The following is a 21,857-nucleotide window of genomic DNA, read 5'->3' as shown; positions in this document are numbered from 1 at the left end:
TCTCAGACAAAATGATGTGTTTTGATTTGTTACTTAATTATTAATGAACCAAATTAATTAATTAATCAAATTAAATTTATCTAATAAGCTAAGTGAATCCCTTTTCTTATTCTAATTTCAAGCCTAAAAATATTTTAATATAATATGACTAGAAAAAAATGTCCCTTTAAAGGGTTAAACAAGGTTATATAAAAATCTCTTTAAACAAAAGTGTATTACAAGCAAAAAAATACTGACAAAAGGAATATTATGTGATACAAATTTAGATAATGATGTTATTTATTATCGAAGATTTAATATTTATATATATTAATGTATGGAACAAATGAATCTGTGTGCAGTATAAAGAAAATGAAAGTAGTAAGTAATAAAATGCCAGTTTTCTGTAAATTAAAGATGCTACTGATGCAATAGACAATATCAATAAAATATACACCAGTCTTAATTCTTTAATAAGTTTTCATTCATTAAAATATGAGCTCAATGAACACTCATTGCATAGTAAAGTGATGGTATTTTGTCTTACTAAATTGCTGAAATTGACTGATTATTAATTGAAGGTAAATTTAAAATTCTCGAAAGAACTATAGAATGTTGCGATTCGAGCTGCTGTTGTTCACATCTTGCACTCTTGTTATTTTTTTAACTATTTTTGAGATTCTAACAGAATGTTTTCGTCTTTATCAAAGATTACAAAAACCAATAAAAGCTTCTTGTTTTTACTTTCTCTTGCACGAAGTATAGAGGAAGTATTGTAATCATCGAAAAATTCGAACTCGAAATTTTGATGAATCTCCACGTTTTAGACTTCCTTTTGAGTTCGAAAAACGCATTTTTGGAGCATGCGACAAAGATAACCCAAAAACATTTCATGCTAGACTGATGAAATTTGGTATACTTTCTTTACACCAAATTTGCTTATTCCTATCAAATTTTGAGCAAAACGCATTCAGAGGAAGTCTGTCTGTTCGGCTGTGCGAATATGAGTTAACACGGTAACTACAAAATGGAGGAAACTAGATGAATGAAGTTCGGTATACAGATGCAACATCTATTATGTTGAAATTTATCAAATTTTGAGCTAAATCCTACAACGGGTTGACCATCTGGCTGTCTGTACTTTCAGAAACATGTAAACCCGATAACAGACTGGATTTTACGATGAATCCATGAAATTTTTGTGAATAGTTCTTTAAGATATTATAAATTATGAAAATTATTTTGTAATGCACATAAATTTCGATTCCAAACAACTCTGTTCTCAGTTCTCTCTCTCTCTCTCTCTCTCTCTCTCTTTTTTTTTTTAAGTATGCTTGGTTTCTGTAAAAAATGTCTTTATATTTATGACAGTTTCATCATTTCCACTTTAATTTAAAATTGAATTTTACGGACGTTTTTTTAAACATACGTAGTACTATGAACAGAACGTCTTAAGCCTACATAATAGTATATGTTTCAAATTATATGACTATCAAAATTTGAAGCTTAAAAATATTTTTCTGAAACATTTATTATGAGATCAAGTTACATAAAATATTAATTGAGCATTTTAGAGAGCACAAATATTGGCGAACCGGCTGGTCGCCAAAGGCGTCTAGTAATAATGCTAACTTTTTAAATACTGTACAAGCTCTTTCAATTTCTTATATACAATAATTTATTCCGCTTTATCCATTCATTCTGAATACGCATTCTTCTGTATAATTAAACCGTGCCATTAGATATCAAATGTTGTTATTACCGTATTTGTCCGTAAGTGCCTTGGTAGGACAAATTTTACGATCCGTCAATTCCTATCTCAAATCTTAAAATAATTAAAGCTGTCAATAAAGCAGAAATAGTTTTTTTTTTCACTTCTCATTTTGTTAAATTTATTGCAACAGAAATATATATACTATACACAAAAACAGGAATGGAATCGAAATTTTTGCAAATTGTTTTCAAAAAGAGTTTGATTAGCGTAGAAAAGAATACGTTAAGCAGAAATATTGAAATCAAAATTGACGATAAAGGCAACTTTACGCCATTATAAGGAATATAGTAATTATGATAAGAACACGACAATTTTATACAGCCAAGAAAATTATGTACAGAAACATTTCGAATACACCCCGAATTTCGAAAATTTATGACATCCCTAATTTCTCCCCTACAACTTCAAATATCCTCCGCTTTAGAATATAATGCAAAAGCTTGCATAAAAAAATTGGTAACGGAAAAAAAAATATTTTTACATGCGAGAACATGATGTTGTTTGGGTTTTTGGAGCCTCAAAATGTACTGACAGAAAACTGGCGATTTTTCGCTTTTCAGGCATCAATTTTACCTTTTAGAGTTATTAGATATGATAAATATTATGATAAAGAAGGTTGCCAAATGTATGAGCTATCGTCAATAAAAGTTACTATTTGACGCGAATGTCCACCATGTACTCGATTCTTCTGTTTGGCCAATAAAGGGCAGGGTCGTAAGATGGTATCGACCAAAGAAGCACAGAGAAGAAAATGGAAATAAACTCAAAACAGTCGGAAAGACATCGAAAGTTATATATATAATTTTCTAGATGCCAAAAAAAATGTTTTGGAGCTCAAACAACTTTGAGATGGGAAAAAAACAACCATCGCTTTCCAAAAAGTTGATGATTGCTCAATAAATAGTCACGTGATGGTGACTATTGTTCTTTCCATCCTGATAGTCACACGATTGTTTAAATCCGATTTAAGCTGGTTTTTCATTAAAAAAAAATTATGGCCTAGACAAAAAAAAAAAAAAATTAGAACTCGATTGATTTTCGGATGATCAAAAACCATCGCTTTTGTAAATGTTGATGATTGCGAAATATGAGTCATGTGAGAACATGTTTTTTGTTCTGTCGGATTGATACCACTTGACTTTAAAAAAATGTTCTCACATGATAACTTGAAATTTGCAATATCAGATTTCATTTTTTTTTTTAAATTTTATTTTAAAACTAACCGAAAACTGATCAACTTACACGTATAATAAACGAATTTGATACTCTCCTCACTCGCATAGCAAACAGCTATCAGTCGATGAACTTGTGTGAGCTAATCGCCACCTCAGGGAAAAGCAAATGGCCATGGAAGGTTCTATACAAGTTTTGAAAGTAATGAACGTTATGGAGGAACTTATTACAGCTAAAAGGTCATAAATAACGAAATAATTCCCTTTTGTGTAAGATTTTTATTTTAATACTAACTGCCTCTGGTGACCAACTAGTTCATCAGAATTAATGGTCTTGAAAGCATCATCAGCAAAATATTTTTGCTTGAAATTTTAATACTCATGTAAATCGTATCATTTTAGAAACTTTATACTGTTTTATTCTTTGTAATATGCATTTTCCTAATTTTCTGTCATCCCCCTTAAATTTGAATTTTTATTTGAAATGAAATGATTCAACCTCAATTAATACAAAAATATTTTTGATGAAACGAAATATGTTTTTTTTTTTTTTAAATATGAATGCAGGAGATAATTCTTCGGTCTAGAACAATTCTATGTATATTAAAGAATATTTATTATAATTTATCGCAATTTTTCTGAAGAATGTTCCATAAGAATTCCTCTGATTCTGCATAAAATGCAGTTTACTACGTTGAGAAAGAATTTATTAAATATAGCTTATCGTATCGAGGGTCTGTATAAAAACTTTAAATTCCATATTCATCAGAATATTTATGGGCTCAACCTATAAAAAAATTTTTCTTTTCTAGCTCTTTTTTCCTGTTAGATGTATATGCCTATTACTAATTAGCTATTGGGCCCTAATTAGAAGCCATGTTTGCCTAAGTAATGCAGAATTATTGTATCAATAATATAAGCACTTGAATTGGTCACAGAAACCTTTTTCTTGCATTTATTTTTACAGAAATATCGAGTTTCATATTTATTCATTTCATATAGACACGAACATAAAATTACGCAGTTTAGTTTGTAGTGATAGCTGACTTAATCATTCAGTTTGAGCTTTTATCAATGTGATGACAACGCATTGATGAAAGCTAATTTTTTTTTATGAACGCTTAGCAATCCTCGTGCAGGTTAAATTTAATTTTTATTTTGTGCAAAATATATTTTTAAAAATATGCTTAAAAGGTTTTTTAAATTGATTAAAAATAGAAGCTACTTTATTGTGCTATAATAAATATCACTGAAAAGATACATGTATATATTTTTAGTTTTTCAGTTTTTGTTTTTTTAATTTCAAAAACAATCTAAAAATAATTTGTGTTATGTTATTTCCGAATTTCCAGAAATCGTATATGGAAAGATAATTTCGTTTTTCATTTCTGTAATTCTAGAAATGACATGGCTTGTTTCTTGTAGTAAACATGTAGTAAAATATTTTAGAACACTTTAAATAATTATTGTGCAAAATGCTTGTTTTCCTGGTGATTGAGATTTAAAAGTTATGTAATTGTAATTGTGGTTTCGTTACAGAAATATAAAAGGAATAACATGCATCAATTGCTTCTTTTTGTTTCCTGTCTGAGAAGATTGAAACAAATAGATATCTAATTAAAGAAAAATATGCACTGCTTAATATAAAATAAAAATGCTGAAAGAAAATTATAGAAATAACTTCCAAATGTCCCTGAAGTTAGTTATAAAAATGTCCCGTTTTAAAGCAGCATTAGAGCTATTTTGGGACGGACTTTGTAATTTTGAACCACGATCAGAAGATGAGGACGGCACCTGAGCTGCTATCCCCTCTCCAAACTTCCAGATCCCACCAGCGGGAGGGCGTTTGGCCCCGGTGGATATAACGAGCATCAGACCCGCTTAGACGACGGTTCATCCGTGGAATCAGGTGCCGAAGCTGAAGCCCTATGGTTCCGAAGCCGAAGCCCTATGGTTCCGAAGCCGAGACCTCGCCGCGGCCTTGTCCTTGAAGTGAGAATATCACCAAAACAATTTCGCATGCGATAAGAACAGACATGCAGTCCAAAAGGACGTAAATATTTTTAACTTCACCCAGTGGCACAGACAGCGGTGGACGATTATATATACAGATTTTCAATGAAAATACTCAAAGATGCTTACAATTTTGATAGTGGTTTTTTTTATACGAAACATTGAAGTCATAATAATAATTTTACTATAATAAAAGATTTCTTATCAAAATAGGAAGTGAACTCTTTTCCTGTCATTAGCAGAATATTCTGTTTTTTAAAAATGTGTTTCTGCTTTCACTTTTGACTAGAGAATATTTGATGGCTTCTAGGTGACAATACGATCTGAATGCTTTGGAAAAATGGATGAATAATTTAATTTGGATGCAATTAAATAGTTAATCAGGAAAACAAATAATTTTAAACAGAAATTCTTCTATTTTTTCTAATTTTTAATTATTATTTTTGTGGCATTTAATTATTTAACTACTAATATACAATAGCTGAAAGAGGTTAAGTCATAGATGGTCCTTTCATGCTATATTTTGCCAGATAATATTGTATATTTTTCCTTTTTAAATCAATTTGCTAGAGCTTATATTGTTGATAACTTGTGTTTAATGGAATTTTCACCATATAAAAGTTTATGTGTTATATGTTTCCATTCCTTGATATTTCCATAAAAAATATCATTTTATAAGGGATTCTTTCCCATATAAAGAGTCTTCCATTTAAACATTAAGCACAGTTTTTTTTATCCTTTATCATTGCCTGTTATGAAGTTTGGGAAGACTTTAACTCGCATCTACAGAAATGGAGGATAAACAAACACTGGACACTGTTATAGTATATTTTTGCTGAATGTGAGTTCTGCTTCGGACATCTGTGGCAAGACAGCGACCAGTTCTTTAATTCCATCATCCAATAAAATACTAGACCTGAAGCCTAGTTTCTTTATTCTGGCGTAGGATACGTCGTAGTCCCTCTGGTCTTTGTCCTCTCCGGAGCCCAGGCTGATTTCACAAGTAGGAACGAAGTGCTGGATTCGCTTGGCGACTTGAATTTTGGTCATGTTCATAGTTTCATCGCCAACGTTGAAAGGGATGCCTACAAGCATGAGAAAAGGAAAAGAATTGAATTATTAAATAATTTTTGAACGTCATACACATATATCAGAAAAACTCAAACGCTAAAGCTTTACAAATGCTGACGTTTATATAGTTTACTTAATTTAGTAAGTTTTGCCTTAGAAAAGCGATTAGATTCACAAAAGATGACTTATAAGAACTATGTAGATAAAATAATAGGACTGATTTTGTTAAAATAATTTTTATTCAATAATAAATACAATCTCGCATTGTCTCCTTCAAAGTCTTGAATATCCACTTTTTCCATTCTTCATAGCAGTGTTGATACTCGGATGATGAAATAACCTTCAGTTCATCGGTTATGTATGTTTGATATTCTTTAGTGTCACAAAATGATTCCCTTTGATGAGTATTTTCGAATCATGGCCATAGAAAAAAGTCGTATGGGCTGATATCGGGGAGTGGGAATGAAAGACTTAAGAAGCCATATGGTTATTTTTACTTGGTAAAATCTCATTAAGTGAAAATGTAACTCGATAATTCGTATTACTGTGATATGGCATCGAGTTACTTAATTTCACACGGCCCTTTTTAAAAGTCGTTTAAGAATTTCTGGGTAAAATTATTGTCACCCTTTCTCCTAGTGACACAAACTCTTTAAGGGCGACTAGTTGGCTATCAGAAAAGCAAAAATTAGCTTTCGATCTTCAAACTCAATAAACATTGTCTCCAAAAACTTTCCGAAATTTTGCACGTGTCTCAAGTAAAATTAAGTAACAATACATTCCACGAAAGTAAAGTCATTAATTTTTAGAAAGCAATGAAAAATAACTAATTCACGAAAAAAAAGTTTTGCAAACTACTACAAGACTCTAGGTTGTTCAAACTCGTATTGGCGGTGCATCACATATTCTCCGTCACATATATTCCCTCCAAAAAGGAATCTACTGTATAAACAGATTAAATACTGTGCTTGAAGAGTTATTTTATTCACATAATATGCATTCTCTTTTGAAGTGTTTTATTGTTATACCTTCTAAAATACTTCATTTTGGAATTAAAGATAATTTTATTTCAGTAGAAAATAAGAAGTAGCTAAAATAAGAAAGCAAAGAGTTTAACAATTGTCCCTCTGTTGATAATCGCTTGTCCCTCCCTCGCGTCGGCGCGATATTGAAAGTTTCATCGGCAAAAATCTACACTGGTTCAAAAGGGAGGAGTGAAGAGCGAATATAAAAGATACTGATAATTCCAATCCTATCTTAAAATTGGATTGTTGTCCAGAAAAAACACTGCATTTTTTTTTTCACTAATCAGTGATGTTTAGTTTGAGATCCATCCACATATTTCCAAAAGAAAAATCCATGTTTATCTACATAAGCGTTGAGTTGTAGGTATATCGGGGGGGGGACTAGATTAGTTAAGAATTGTAGACTCATTGTATATGCTGATTTCTTAATACTTCCTCAGGAAATTTATGAGCCATATTCTTCAGAGTACAGAAGAGCAACCTTTAAAACCACTAAACTTAACACTTCGATTATTTTATGAAGGTCTGGATTAACTCTTCATTCTGAACTAAAAGAAATCAAATGGCCATTTGTTGTGACAGTGATTATTACCTTTCATCTGCGCGTAGTTATCCAGGGCAAAGAGGAAGGCTTTTGCTGCGTCCCTAACGTGCAAAAAGGTCCTCCTGAAGGAACCCTGGTAGAGGCTGAACCTGCTCTCCGTAAGCGCTTTCAGAGTGAGGTCATTGATCAGAAGGTCCAGCCGCATGCGAGGAGAAACGCCAAAGAGGGTGGCCAGCCTCAAGCAGACACCACCGTGGTCCAACACTATCTGCTCGGCCTCCGCTTTGGTCCGGCCGTAGAGGGTGAGAGGGGAGATGGGCGTGTCCTACAGTGAAATATAGAAATTGGCTATATAACCCTGCATGCCATAAAAGTCTAGATAGATTATACATTTTAAATATTGACTGAAACAATTTTTACACAGCAGTTGATATTTGAACCATTTTATTCGCTGATTTCAAAACTGCTGAAATATAACTTTGGTTGTATTGAGTTTTTACATAAAGCGACAGGAGAAATTCGGAATAACGTTGCATTTAGTCTTTATCCTTGAATGCTATTACGAAAGTGCTGCATTTTCTTCAGCATCTAAACTTTATAATGTTGTCTATAATATTTCAATGAAAAAATAATAAACCATGCTAACTCGCAGAATCTTATCTTTTTTGAAAACAGAAATTTATAAAATCGTGTTGAAACATTTTAACTTACGAAACTGTCTCTACATTTCGTCAATTTTTTTTATTTTACATTATATGTTGAGGCTTTTTTTACATGGGAGAGTATTTACTTAATTTATTATGGTCGATTGTTTTTCCCATCATTTCCATTAATTCATCTTCTTCATGTTAATTGCAGACAAATTGAGGGAAAGCTACATTTAGTTTAATTGAAAGGAAACAATGCAAAAATATGAAGATATACCTCAGGATACATATATTTCTTCAGAATTATTAAGAAGTTATTTAGCAATCTATGCTAATCTAAGAGCGCATTTTTCATAATTCTGTCTTTTAAAAAATACAAAAAAATTTAAAAATTTAAAAAAATTGCGAATAAATATTGCATCTAGATGAAGCAAAAATAATTATTTCGATTCCTTTTCCTTCGACCCTCAATACTGTTTTAATCCTGACTCCTCATAATTCTCTCCACATAAAAAAATGGTTTTCAGACAGAAAATTCATTAATATTAAAATAATTATATGGGTCACTGGCATTTCATAAAAATAAATTAGTGCAAAAATAGAAAAAATTAAACTTGTTTTAAAGTATCTTAATTTGCGAAGCTGTCACAATATTTCATCAATTTTTATTTGATCCGTTGTTAATGTCATATATTATATTTTAACCAGTAGGAGTGGACATCTCGCCCAAAAACTTTGATATATATAAGTAATTGCAGTTTTGAGCTGTCACGTTTACAGGCTTCTGAAAGTGCCTTTTAAATTTCGTTAGATTCAGCCGTACTTTGTTAGATTTCGCTTAAAATTTGTTAGAATTTTACCGAATTTTATCTATCTAGCTCTCTTCGTTTTGTATCCAGAATAGCATTAACTCATATTCTAGCAGTCGTGCAAAATTTATTTTTCCTTTGAATAAATTTTGCTGAAAATTTAATAGAAATTAACAAATTTTATGAACATGTGGTGACTAATCATATTTTCGAGTTCCAATTTTTTGCCGATTACAAACCTTTCTCTACACTTCATGTACGAGAAAGTGAGAAAGACCTCACCTCGTGGCAGATTCCGTCGACAGCTCCATAGCAAGAGCCCGTTGAAGCGAACACCATCTTCTGGTGAGGTTTGAGGCAGGACACCACATTATTTGTGCCCTCCACATTCACACTGTAGGCCAGAATGGGATCCTGATCGCAGGCCGGATACCCGACGATGGCGGCCAAGTGGACGACGGCGTCTGCATCTTCCAGGGCACGAGACAACTGTTCCTTGTCACGGATGTCTCCCTTGACGAACCTCAGCCTAGGGTTGTGGGCGTGGAAGAGCAATGGGGACACTCCGAATCGGAATTGGTCATAAACTGTCACCTATTAAAGAACAAGGGGGGGGGGGGGTCATTAGGAGATTCTATGTTTTAAATGAAAACTGCAAATAATGAAAAAAATTCAAATCGTATAATGCCTCAAATTACTAAAAAATTGTTTGCATCATACTCATCATACTCATCATCAGTGATCTTAAATAAACTTCAATTTTCAACAGTCGAAATAAGTTTTTCTAAAGAATGCATTCATGAAAATTTTGCATCTGCAGATTCAAATGCATTTCTAAAGTTTTATTTTTATAATTTATTTAACTTTTAGAGAAATCTAAAAGGTTTTACTTCCTTGTGCAATCTCTACGAGGGGTAGAAAATCACGATAAAGCGCATTATTTTTAACCACTGCACCGATTTCATGATTTTTTTATTTCATATAAAACGCCTATTTCATAACACCTAGAAACGTCATCAGTGGTTTCCTATCTTTTTCCACCTTTCATTTCTTAACCTTAACAGCAGAGCCAATTTCATCAATTTTATAAACCAATTAATCTCGTTACTGAGTGCGTTGTCCGAATGTCATCCATCTCATTCTCTTCATTTTGTAATTATTAACTTATATTCGAACAATCGAATAGATAGACTTCCTCTGAATATGTTTCGCTGAAAATTTGGCAGAAATCTCGGAATTTGGTGTAAAGACTCTTTAACAAATTTCATCCATCTAGCTTTTTTTACATTTTCCAAACATGTGTTTTTCGAACTCGGGGAGATCTGAAACCTAGAGATTTATTCAAAATCTGGAGCTCGAATTTTTTGATGGTTACATTACTTTTTTGCACTTCGTATAGGTGAAAGTAAAAATATGATAATTGTGGTTGTAAATAGTGTCTTCTGGTAAAGAGAGGGATTGCAGTGACTTTCTGATTTAGTTAATTATTTTATGCTTCTTAGAGCTTTGATGCCCTATAAATGCTTTAATTCCATAAATAACGGCTGTCATATACATGAAGTACATTTGCCCCCCCCCCTCCCATATGGAGTAAGACAGAAAGAAAACGATAATGCTATTTGCTCTCCCTTGTAATTGAGAAAACAATTGCCTAAACTACTGCTATTTTTGCATGGCCCATTCTTTTTTTGGGGGGAGGGGAGAGGGGAATTATGAAGAGGGAGCGGAAGGAACATTGCAATACCTGAATATGCCACGTTCTGTGCAACTAATTATCGATGGTTGAAAGTTTCCCATTCAAATGAATTTGGAATGAATCAATCAATGAATGAACATCAAATGAATTTGAATGAAAATGAAATTGAGACAAATCTTCAAATTTTGTGTTAAAACTGCATTCCAGATTTTAAGCATCTATCTTGTTGTATTTTTTAATTATGCCCGCGGACATTCGAAAAATGTATATGTTTCGAATTCAGGCAAGTCGGAAAAGAGAAGATTGATACAAATCTCGAAATCGAATTGTATCGCAGTACTTTCTCTATTCATATTTCGTACATGATAATGCAAATGTGTCATAGGGGAATTGTCCCCCTCTACCCATAATCTTCAAGAAAAAGAGCGTTCACCTCCAGGCCTTCTTGCAGCAGTAGGGGCACGAGCACCGATCCGATGTAACCGGCTCCTCCGGTTACCAGCACATGGTGGAAGTTCCTCGGCTTTTCGTGGTGACCGTTGCGTTCCATGTCTCGGCGATCTGCAAGAGGAAGAAGTCATTTCTTAATAAGCTTTTCCTAGCACACGCGCCTTTCGTGACCGATATTAAGCGGCGGTCCCACGACCGGAGAAATCTTCAGACGGGCCACGCGTTCCCCTTTCGACCCCTCTTGCGGTTTTCTGGGGTGCTTTGCTGTTTGTCCAGTTTACCAACAATTTGTCGGTAAACTAGACAGGCATCAAAGCACCCCAGAAAACCGCAAGAGGGGTCGAAAGGGGAACGCATGGCTCGTCTGAAGATATCTCTGGTCGTAGGACGGATGGATTTTGAAACTCAATAAAATAAAAAAAAAGACGAAATGAGATAGAAATGTAGAACGGGAACATCCCAATCCCAACAACTAGGTCTTTGCACAGTACCGTCGCAACCGCACGATCACAAACCTCGAAGTTACAACCACCTTAACGGAACCAACAGAATCAGCCAGAAAAGGCCACTTGTGAAGAACCCCCCCCCCCTAGATATCCTTTGAGCTTTTTAGATCCGTAGTCATCATTCTCTGGGAGACCCGGATCCAAGAGATATCCCGCAACCAAAGCTGCTCAGACAGGTCACTTCACACCGGGACCGACCGAGTGTCCAGCAAGGTCAATCCTTCCGACCATCTACGAGCGCCGAGGTGCCTCACCCAAAGCGCCCTGACAGCTCACCCACCAATAGACCAGCCCACAGTAGGGACCGGGGTGGTATCCCAAACCTCTTATTGTTTCCATAGACCTGTGAGCGAATGAGATGCCAGTTTTGGAACCGACTAGCATTGCACTGGATCGGAAATCCCGCTCAGCATCGGGCAACCCAGAAGCGCGGGCGTAGACATACACTTAGTTAAAGTTGGAATTCAATCCAGGCGCTATGCTACGCCACTTGCTAGGAAATGGCTGAGTGCTCCCTCCAAAACTAACCAGATCACGTGAAGATCCAGACTTGGGAAATCAGAGAATTTTATCCTATTATATTGCAAATTAACATTGCCACCGACAGATAGAATAGGGAAAATAAAAATCGGTATGAAAATGTATCAAGGACTGTTGCAAAAAATTAAGTAAAAATGGTTTTAATATAACCCCCATTTGCAGCAATAATATGGCGCTATCTGAGTTAAAAATTTCCAGACAGACTGAGTTAAAAATTTCCGTGCAAACATGTCAGTTGGATTTGTCTTGCATGCAGTGTAGAACAGAACATTCCCTGATATCCCAAGCGTAAGGCCGAAAATGATACATTTTATTTAAAAAAAAAAAAAAGCATTCCGTCTTTTTTAAATCGATTTTCAAAATCCATCAATCATTTTCGGAACACCCGCTTACAAGTCGTCAAAAATATGAATCAAATTTATCCAATCACAATTCCCAATTTTCGTCTTTTAAATGATTCCAAATAATATGATATCTCTGGATATAAAATTTCAGACAAACTGGTTCAAAATAGCCGGTAATATAAAAGGAAAAAAATTGATTAGGTTTTCCCTCAATATATGCAACCGTAGCAGAAACGTCTCTCTAATAATATCTTTATTAATATTAATGACTGTTTTAAATTCAAAAAATAAATTGTAATAGTTAAATAGTATTTCTAAAAGTAAATAACCATTAAATAATATTACCAAAAATAACAGTTAAATAGTAATTTTGAGACAAATAATTAAAATTAATTCTAAATTCTGATGTTTAGCAATTAATCATAAAATAAGCTGAAATTTTTAAAAAAAATTGATGCAGCTGAAAAAAAAAAAAAAAAAACTTATTTTATCAAACATTCTATTATAAATAAAAAAATAAATAGCATAATGCTGTTGATTTGCAAGCTGTTTTCCACCAAAAGATAAATAATTTGAAAATAATTTTGTTTATGTTATTAGTTTAACACCAGAAAAAATATTAAATAAGAACAATAAATTCACCGAGATAGTTTTAAACTTTTTTAAAAAGATATTTCATCAAAGCATTATTCACTCACAAAAATTTATCATATATTAAATACCATATAAATTCACATTTTATACAAAATTTTACTTCCATGCTTTTCATTAAAGATTCCATGTATCATTTTTGCAATTTTAATCGAACTCTCAGTTGTTCGAAACAAAGCTTCGCTTGAAATGTAAGCAAAGTTGAATTTGCTAGATGTATCGATCTCCCCAACTTCACGTTTATTTCATATAATATATATTATTTGAAATTAAAATTTGATAATAAAATATAAAATGTACTTTTATATTTTTAAAAATGCATAACTTTTTTATTAAGTATTTAAATGTAAAATAAAAATTATTGTCAAATTTATTATACCTTGAAATATTTTGAAAAAACGAGGACTCTTATTTAACATTAGGAACTGAAAATTTCAATTGTTCATAACTCATTAATAATTTATTCAAAATTACAAAATGTTATATATAGTCTTATTATTTTAATCTATAGAATTTGGAAATATATTTGAAATTGGTTGCTGATGTTTGAAATAAATCGAGTTTGTATAAATCTAAATATAAAGTTGCATCAAAAATATTTCATAGACTTATAGAGACCAAATTTAAATAGAGATGGGAATTTTATTATGTGATAATTATTTTCGAAATGCTGCTTATTGGTCGAATATCTTTTTGAGGGATTGTGCAACTGATTTACTTTCATCTGTTTAAAAAAATTTTGACGTAAACTCAAGATTATAGGTTGTTTCTATTAATTAAACCATTGATTCTTGGTATCAATATTTGCAGAAATATCTTGAACTTTATTTTATTATATTTTATGTGTTGGTTTTAATTTTTTTAGCCCTGTAATTTCCTTTTACGGCAAGGAGTTATTGCTTCTTCGTAAATTTTATCATGTAGCTTTACTCCAGAAAGAAAAATTTTAATAAATTATGAAGTAGAGAAAATTTTTATTACACCTTTGTCTCTTTATAACCAAAAAAAAAAAAAAAAAACTCATTGAAAGTTTGATCAGAAGGTTTGATGTTCAAAACTCGAGAATTTCGCTGTATATACAGGCCTACATTCATTAGGATAAAAAATTCTTATTTTAATCTGATATAGAAATTGGGAGAAGAAAATACTGTCTCTGGTATCATCCTCAACATCTAACCATGGTTCGAAATATGAGGTCCATCACAAAATAACAATCATGTTGCTTCAAAAAATGTGCATAAATATAGCTAAACAGAAATCTTCAGAAATTAGCACGCACTTGAATAGAAAGAGTAAAGAAAATTAATTACTGTTTAAAGAATGAAATTGTTTCTTATACCATCTCTGTGAATCTTTACTGTGAAAGAGGAAAGCTAAAGATCCTTGATATTTTGAAATGGAGGTAAAGAGAGAGGCATAAAGAAGGATTTTCAGTTTTTAAACTTTGATGAATACTTAAGTTTTAATTGGGATGTGTTTTTTTATTTTTGCTAATATATTATTAATATCTGATTACACGTCTGCTTATTTTTGAATTTTCACTTTCGAATTTTGTAAATATCAAACTACAAGTTTATTTCGTTTTGGATATAATTTTTATGAACAAATTATGGATTAAAACTCCAGGAGAAAAAGCGTGTTATTGCATGAAAATCTTTGTATATGGGTTGAGTGATTGAAATGATATTTTTTTATAATTAAAAAATAGTAGGAATATTGTTAATTATAAAAAGAAAATAAGATTTCTTAGAATAAACAAATACAAATGAGTGCACAATTTTTACAGAATTAGCAATGGAATTTGTAATTACTTTCCTATGAAATTAATTTTAATTCTCTATTAATTAAGCTTAAAAAGTTCAAATCAAACTATTAATATCTAAAGTTTAGTATTAAGTAAGATCAGAGACGCCGAATGAAATAAGATTAATGGATAGAAACTTACAGAATCTGTCGGAGAAAGTGTGCAAGCCTAGAACAGCTTCAGGGCCCCTTCTAGTTTCAGGTGATTAGAAAAGAGAAGTATAGTTTCTTTAATAAGTATTCCACTCAAGTCTGTTGTTTTAAAAGCGCCAAGAATCGCCAAAAGAAAAGAAAAATGTCTCCTTTCAAGGTTAGGATAAGGGGTTACCACCCTTTAACGCCACTTTCTCCTTATACGAACATTCTTCCTGATCAAGGCACTCGTGAAATTCTTGCTTTTTGTCTTCTTTTTATTTATTTATTTATTTATTATTATTATTTAATTTTATTGATGCGTGATATTTCGCGTTGGATCGTGCTACTACTACCATATTAAGATAAAATTTAATTTTGTATGGTAATCTTTTTGAATAATACGTTATGATTAAATCTTTTAAATTAAACGAATATTACTTGAATTTTCAAACTTTTGGCTTATAACAAATTATTTGAAAATTCATATAGCGTAGATAAAAAAGCTGTGCTGAGTCATGGTTATTAAATTACAGTGAGATGAATTCAGCGCAGACAGAAAGTTCCATGATCTCTTAAATAGAAAACGTTGTATGAATTTTGAATCGTGTTTTATACACATTTCTGAAGATACTTTGTATTCATCTTAGTTAAAAATTTTGCATTTAAAATATTTTTATTTGCTATTTTATTAATTACAAGTGCAATAGTCTCATAGATTTATCTAGTTGAATTTTCTATTCATCACTTTCCTTCAATAATTCTTATTTGCTCGTGTTAAAATTTGCTTAATTTCAAATATTTTAAATTATAACTTCTTATTTTATTACCTTATTATCACCTTTCTATCATCCTGGTTCATTAAAAGAGGCGGATTTAAAAATAGTAGTTTAATGTGTTTTTTATCTATAATATTTCAGATTAAAGCAGACGCTTATTAATATCGAAAGTACTTTTTTGCAAGCAGTTACCAAAAGAAATGTTCATAGAAAAATTCTTATTATTCTTGATGCAATAGTTTATTGAAGTCTACTTCTTATATCATTTCAATTTACTTTAATCGACTTATTTTATATTAGAAAGGGTGGATAATTAATTTTTATATAAGAAATATAATGGATAAATAATTTTATGGATAATTATAATCAATTTTTTATTCAAGGCACTCGTGAATAAGTTAGATGATCAACACTTTTCTAATTTCGTGCAGCTGACAATTTTAAATGACAGTTCAATATTATTTTTAAAGTTTAATAATGCAGACGAGTGGTTCTATCTGATAGGGAATCTGGCGAAAATCATTGAATTGGAGATACCGTAATCATAATGATGAATTATGAATTAAAAATTGAAAAGAAGAAAAGGAAAAAATTACTTTTGTATTCTAACAAAAGCACTTTTTTAAAAACTGTTTTCATTTAATTTATATTTATATTTAACTTTCTATGTTTTCCTTGAAGTTTATTAAAATACTCTTTTTATTTAATTAATTATTTCTGTATTTTCAATGTCTCTTCTCGTACATTTCATCTGTACTTTAATATAAAATGAATGATATCTAACTTTTTCAACCAAGTTGTGAGATTGAAAATGTTATTATTGCTCTAATGGGGATTCCAAATACAATTGTTAGCTACGTAAAAGAAATTTTTAACAAAGACTGGTGAGAATGTTTATCTCATTTTTTAATTCAAAATGCGCTTAAATATTGTCTTCATATTAAAGCATTTGACTTCGGTAAAAACAAAAAATATTTATTCTTTTCCATATTTTTTAAAGGCTATTTTGATAATATTTCTAATACAGAAATGGGTTGCGCATTTGACTATTTAGAAAAAATATTGTAGTAGAAGGCTTTTAAAGAATTTTTTTTTCGTGTGTGGGGGGATATTAAAAATATCGTATCTTTATTCTGATAGCTTTATACGTGTTCTGGAATTTTTCAGAATATGTATTCGCTTTCTTTCCGCTATTACGTCTTGTCAAGAATAAAAAGTGACAATTCGAGGAAACTTTAGTTTAAAATAAACAGAGAAATTATTTTATAAAAGCAGAAAACTTATGATGTAAATAAGATAGGAAATGGTGGTAGTTTTTTTCCAAAATTATCAAGTAGGAAATAAATCAAATATAGTAATACCACATTTTACAGGAATAATAAGCATCTTCAATCATTTCTTGCAAAATAAAGTATGTCTATAACTGGATAAAGCTCTGTAGTGGTCGTTAAACAATGATGCCTTTCGGTGCTCCCTTTTTAAATCAAATATTACTATTACTTTTGAAATAATATCCATCTAAAAAGTGTTTATGTAACAAATAATAGCGATAACTTAAAATAACAAAGCATTTAGTTAGGGTTTACCATCAAAAGAATTGGTTTCGGTATTTCGCATCTAAAATAAATGAAATTTGAATTTTAAATTCGTGTTTAAACAAAATGGTAAAAATATATCAAACTTTAAAAATAATTCTAAGGGGTCAAATGCAAAATTTGTTAGTGCTGTTAATTTGTAAGTCGGTCAACAATTGCACACAAAAAAAGTATTTATTTGCAAGCGAATTTGGAAACATGCAGAAAAAATTCTAATATTTGAAATACTTTAATATACCATACTTGATTTTAATTTCAATATATTCAAATATATGCCTCATACAAATCAAATGAAAATCAAAAATTAAACTATCGTGAAAAATCCACAGAATAATCTCGAGTCTCCCTCTCAAAATTACTTTTTTTTTCTCTCTATCACAGTTTGATTTTTGTGCACCTTTCATTCAAATATTCAATCAAACTATTTGAAGTAATATAAATGAAGATTTCCAATTTCTGTTAGCCAAGATGATTGTGAAACTGCCAAATGTGGCCGAAGAAAGTACAAATACAAGCGAAAAAAAAGAAAGGCCCGTCATTTCGAATTCTACTCGTGTATCTTTTGAAAGGATAAGCTGCGTTAAAAAATGTTGAATTCCAACTTATATCTACTGTTTTATTAACTTGTTAGAGGTTTTTCATGCAAAATAAACGGATGCTTTCCCAGGTGCTTCAAGGTTGTCTCACGTCTTAACAACGAATGATGAAACTTCACCAGCAAAAGGTAATATCACATGAAACTGTCCCTTTCTTTGTAACTTCTGCTGCTAATTATTTATCTGGTGGGCGCGCGACGAGAATCAATAATGTCGTCCTCTCATTGCATAACGTCTGGGAACTCGACTCGTCACCTTCTTGCTTAATGAATACACGTCTTGGAAAAATTCTCTTCTCGCAAAAGGAAGTAGAGCATCTCCATTCCTATCTCTCATGTCTCTCCACCATTTACAGCATTCTACAGTTCCTATATTCACATTGTATTAAAATACTCAAGGTTATGGAATAGAAAGTTTATCCTTTCGGCCTTTTAACCAAGCAAAAATGCTTTCAAATACAGTTCTAGTTATTAAAATTGAACTGTTTCATGCAGAAAATTAACATTACGTCTGAGTTAATTCCATCTCCATAAAATATAACCATATTGTAACAATATGTTATATATTAGCCGTCTTTAGTGACCAGTTAGCTCATCATGATTAATGATTTTTAAAACTTTTAATCAAATGTTTTGTGTAACTTCATTTTAATGGCTTCATTAGGAAAATATTTGTAACCTTCAAATTCTGATAAACATATAATTCATATTACTACGTTAGAAACCTTACACCATTCTGTTCCTTGGGCTACGCCTTTCCTTAATTCTTTCTATCTATATCTTTATACACTCAATTACATCGTAGGAAAGAGCAGTAGTGTTTAAAAATAGGCGCATTGTGTTTAAAAATGGACACACTCTGTTTAAAAGTAGACAATTAATAATGAGGGTAACTATATCTTATTTTCGATGTTTCTACACATGTGAAACATCACGTTTATGCATTTTTAAAAATATTCAGTAATAAGCTAAAAATTGAAAAACTCGTTACTTATTTAAAGAAAAGTTAGTGACCATAGATATTTCGAAACGGCACATGTAACGAGTTTCTGATCGTTATCAAAATTTGGAATTGGAATTGAAAATTGCGACAATTTATATAAATTAAGGAAAAACTTGAATTAAAAGCTAAAATTGAATAATTTAAACTAAAAACATTAACTTCCAAACCTCTAGTCTGAAAAAAACATAGCATAATAATATAGACTTGATTTGCTTGACTTATCTTCGTCTTTTTTGGTTGCTTCAGCTATTAAATTCTGTGTGCTGCAATTTTTATAAATGTTTTGAAAGAATGCTAGTTCAAAAACATTACCATGTCAGTAAAAGCGAAAATGAAAATACTGCCTTGGAATTAATACTCAAAGAAAACAGTTGTTTTTTTAAAAAAAATTATAATTGGCATCATCAGCAAAAGTAAACGAGTGAAATTTTTGATGAACCAATAAAATTGGCTCGAATTTCCTAGGGATAAAAAAAAGAATTGTTATAAATTCTGTTTAAAATTAATCTTGAAAAAATTACTATAAAATAGAGATGAAAATTGAGCGAAATAAACCTGATATAATTAAAATGTTTTTTTTTTTTTAAGTTTTGTTATGTATAAACGATTAATTCTTGCTATAAAATGTTATTTAGAAAAAGCATTAAAATTTGAATTAATTTAAAATTTAAAAATTTTACTTAAAATTCTGACAATTCCTTAAAAAGTAACTACTTGTCAGATTTGGTAACTCTATAAGCGATGCATTTTGTGCATTATACATTTAGTTGGTATGATTTTCGAAAACGTTTATAATTTGCTGGAAATATCTTAGCCTATTAAATATAATTAAAAGCAAAAATGTAAATTTCGAAATTTGATAATATTTTCAGCAGGTTGTGACATCTGTCTTGTTTCACTTAAACATTTTTATTGAATTTCACAATTGCGAACGAATGCTGATTTAATCTAAAATCAAAAACCACGTGATTACATTTTATCATATATGCTTAAAAGAATTCATTTTTTCCCTATTAACAAAATAATCTCAAGCTTTGCAAACAATCAACATTTTCAAACTACATTTATCTTGTATGAATTTGATATGACGTTAAGTTAAAGCTCATAAAATTAGAAACATGTGTATTTTTCCATTGAATCCAAGCATTTTCAAAGAACACGAATATCTTGATAAGTATATAACAACAACTTTTATGGAAAGATTATTCAAAACAGCAAAATTTCAGAGCTTGTGAATTTGAGGATGATTTACGATGAAACTCTTGAACCAAAACGTTGCATTTCAACATTACAAAATCATTACAACAGGAGAAACACACGTGATTAAAGGCTTTCGAAAAATGATCCAGGATTTACAGATTATTGCATTTTCAGTTATTAAAGATATATGAGAATTACAAATACAAACCTACCGTCTCAAAATATGGCCTCGAAGAAAGACCGCCACACTGTAATCCATATAGTGCTCATGTGATTTGGTGGTCCGAGAAAAGTTCCTTGTAATCATACGTAAAACAAATAAAACAATTTTTATCTGCAACGACCTGTTTGCTAACCAAGATTGCGCCTTGTGCATGTTTATACGTAGACTATCTTAACATTTTAATTAATTGAAATGATGAGCAGAGTTTTGCAGTTCTTTTATCAAGCATAATTTTTGTTATACTTGATAATTGCCATGTTATTTATTATGAAACGTATGATATTAACTCTTCAATAATAAGGATCTTCTTAAAACATTGCCAATTAGACAGCGCCATTATTCGAGAATATTTCTAAGGATTTCCATAAAGGTTATTAGACTAAGTAACAGAAAAGAAGGATATGTAATGAGATAAATTACATTTAGTCATTCATTAAAACTGTAGTTTTCTAATGTGAGACATATGCATCGATTAACCCGAGTGCAAGAAATTTATTATAAGGTCTATGATATTAACTCCTCAACGCTAAGGATTTTCTCCTTTGAACATTACAAAGGAGACAGAGCCATTATTCGAGAATGTACTAAAGATTTCCATAAAGATTATTATGCAAAGTAACAGAGAGGATGGATAGTTTGAGCGGGTAAAGGATATTTAATCATTCATTAAAACTTTAGTTTCCAAATGAAAGACATAAACGCAGAAGCAAATGTAGGTTTTTTTTAAAAAAAGTTCTGTAGGGTTTCGTAAAAGGTCGCTTAAAATTTTTAATGGTAAGTGGTTGGTCAAGCTTATAGAATCTTTTTTTAATAGAGCATGGAGTTTTTAGCGCAAGAGGTAAATGATACAGAGCATAGCTTGTCAGCGAATTAAATGAAAAGAAAGAGTGCAAAAACCATAAAAAGCATTCTTATTGAACTGAGACTTTTTTAAGAGTTATATAATATCGAAACCTAGCTTATTAATTTTCATAGAGAAAAAAAATAATTAATCTTCAGTTTTCTAAATATCAGAATCACGAAAACTTAGTTATTTAATGGCTAACCCAAATTAAATTTATGTTTCTAGGCTAATTTAACTTGCTTGGGCGGATTAGAGGATTCACATTCTTTAAATTTTTATGCCCCTCATGGAATTCAAAATTCAATACAATTTCCCTGCGGGTGTATAATTGTGGTAATAATTAGTTCAACACTCTGTTCTTTTTCTGTTGAGTTTATTTTCTATCAATCGATGTAACCTCAAGAATTTTTGCAAGAATAACGCATCAGATAAAGAAATTATCTTCACTTGGAATGCTCAACT

General features: G+C 31.0%; 1 protein-coding gene across 2 annotated transcripts; it reads right to left on the bottom strand.

Annotated features, from left to right (window-relative positions):
• Positions 1-5,590: 5,590 nt before the first annotated feature.
• On the bottom strand, positions 5,591-20,653 carry LOC129985234 (GDP-D-glycero-alpha-D-manno-heptose dehydrogenase-like). 2 transcript variants are annotated; one of them, XM_056095182.1, is made up of 5 exons: positions 20,541-20,653; positions 11,164-11,291; positions 9,317-9,628; positions 7,627-7,903; positions 5,591-6,023 (listed from the first exon to the last, which is right to left on the bottom strand). In XM_056095182.1, exons 2-5 carry the CDS (start codon positions 11,278-11,280, stop codon positions 5,758-5,760), a joined length of 972 nt encoding a protein of 323 aa, XP_055951157.1. In that variant the 5' UTR covers positions 11,281-11,291; positions 20,541-20,653; the 3' UTR covers positions 5,591-5,757. The 2 variants fall into 2 exon arrangements, with proteins under 2 accessions (XP_055951157.1, XP_055951156.1); XM_056095181.1 differs by lacking the exon at positions 20,541-20,653 and adding an exon at positions 15,167-15,295.
• Between the last annotated feature and the right edge of the window lie 1,204 nt (positions 20,654-21,857).

Source organism: Argiope bruennichi, chromosome 9 (assembly GCF_947563725.1).
Source record: "Argiope bruennichi chromosome 9, qqArgBrue1.1, whole genome shotgun sequence".
NCBI classification, from domain to species: Eukaryota; Metazoa; Arthropoda; class Arachnida; order Araneae; family Araneidae; genus Argiope; species Argiope bruennichi.
Note: the sequence above shows the minus strand (reverse complement) of the source record. Positions and strands in the feature narration are given on the sequence as shown.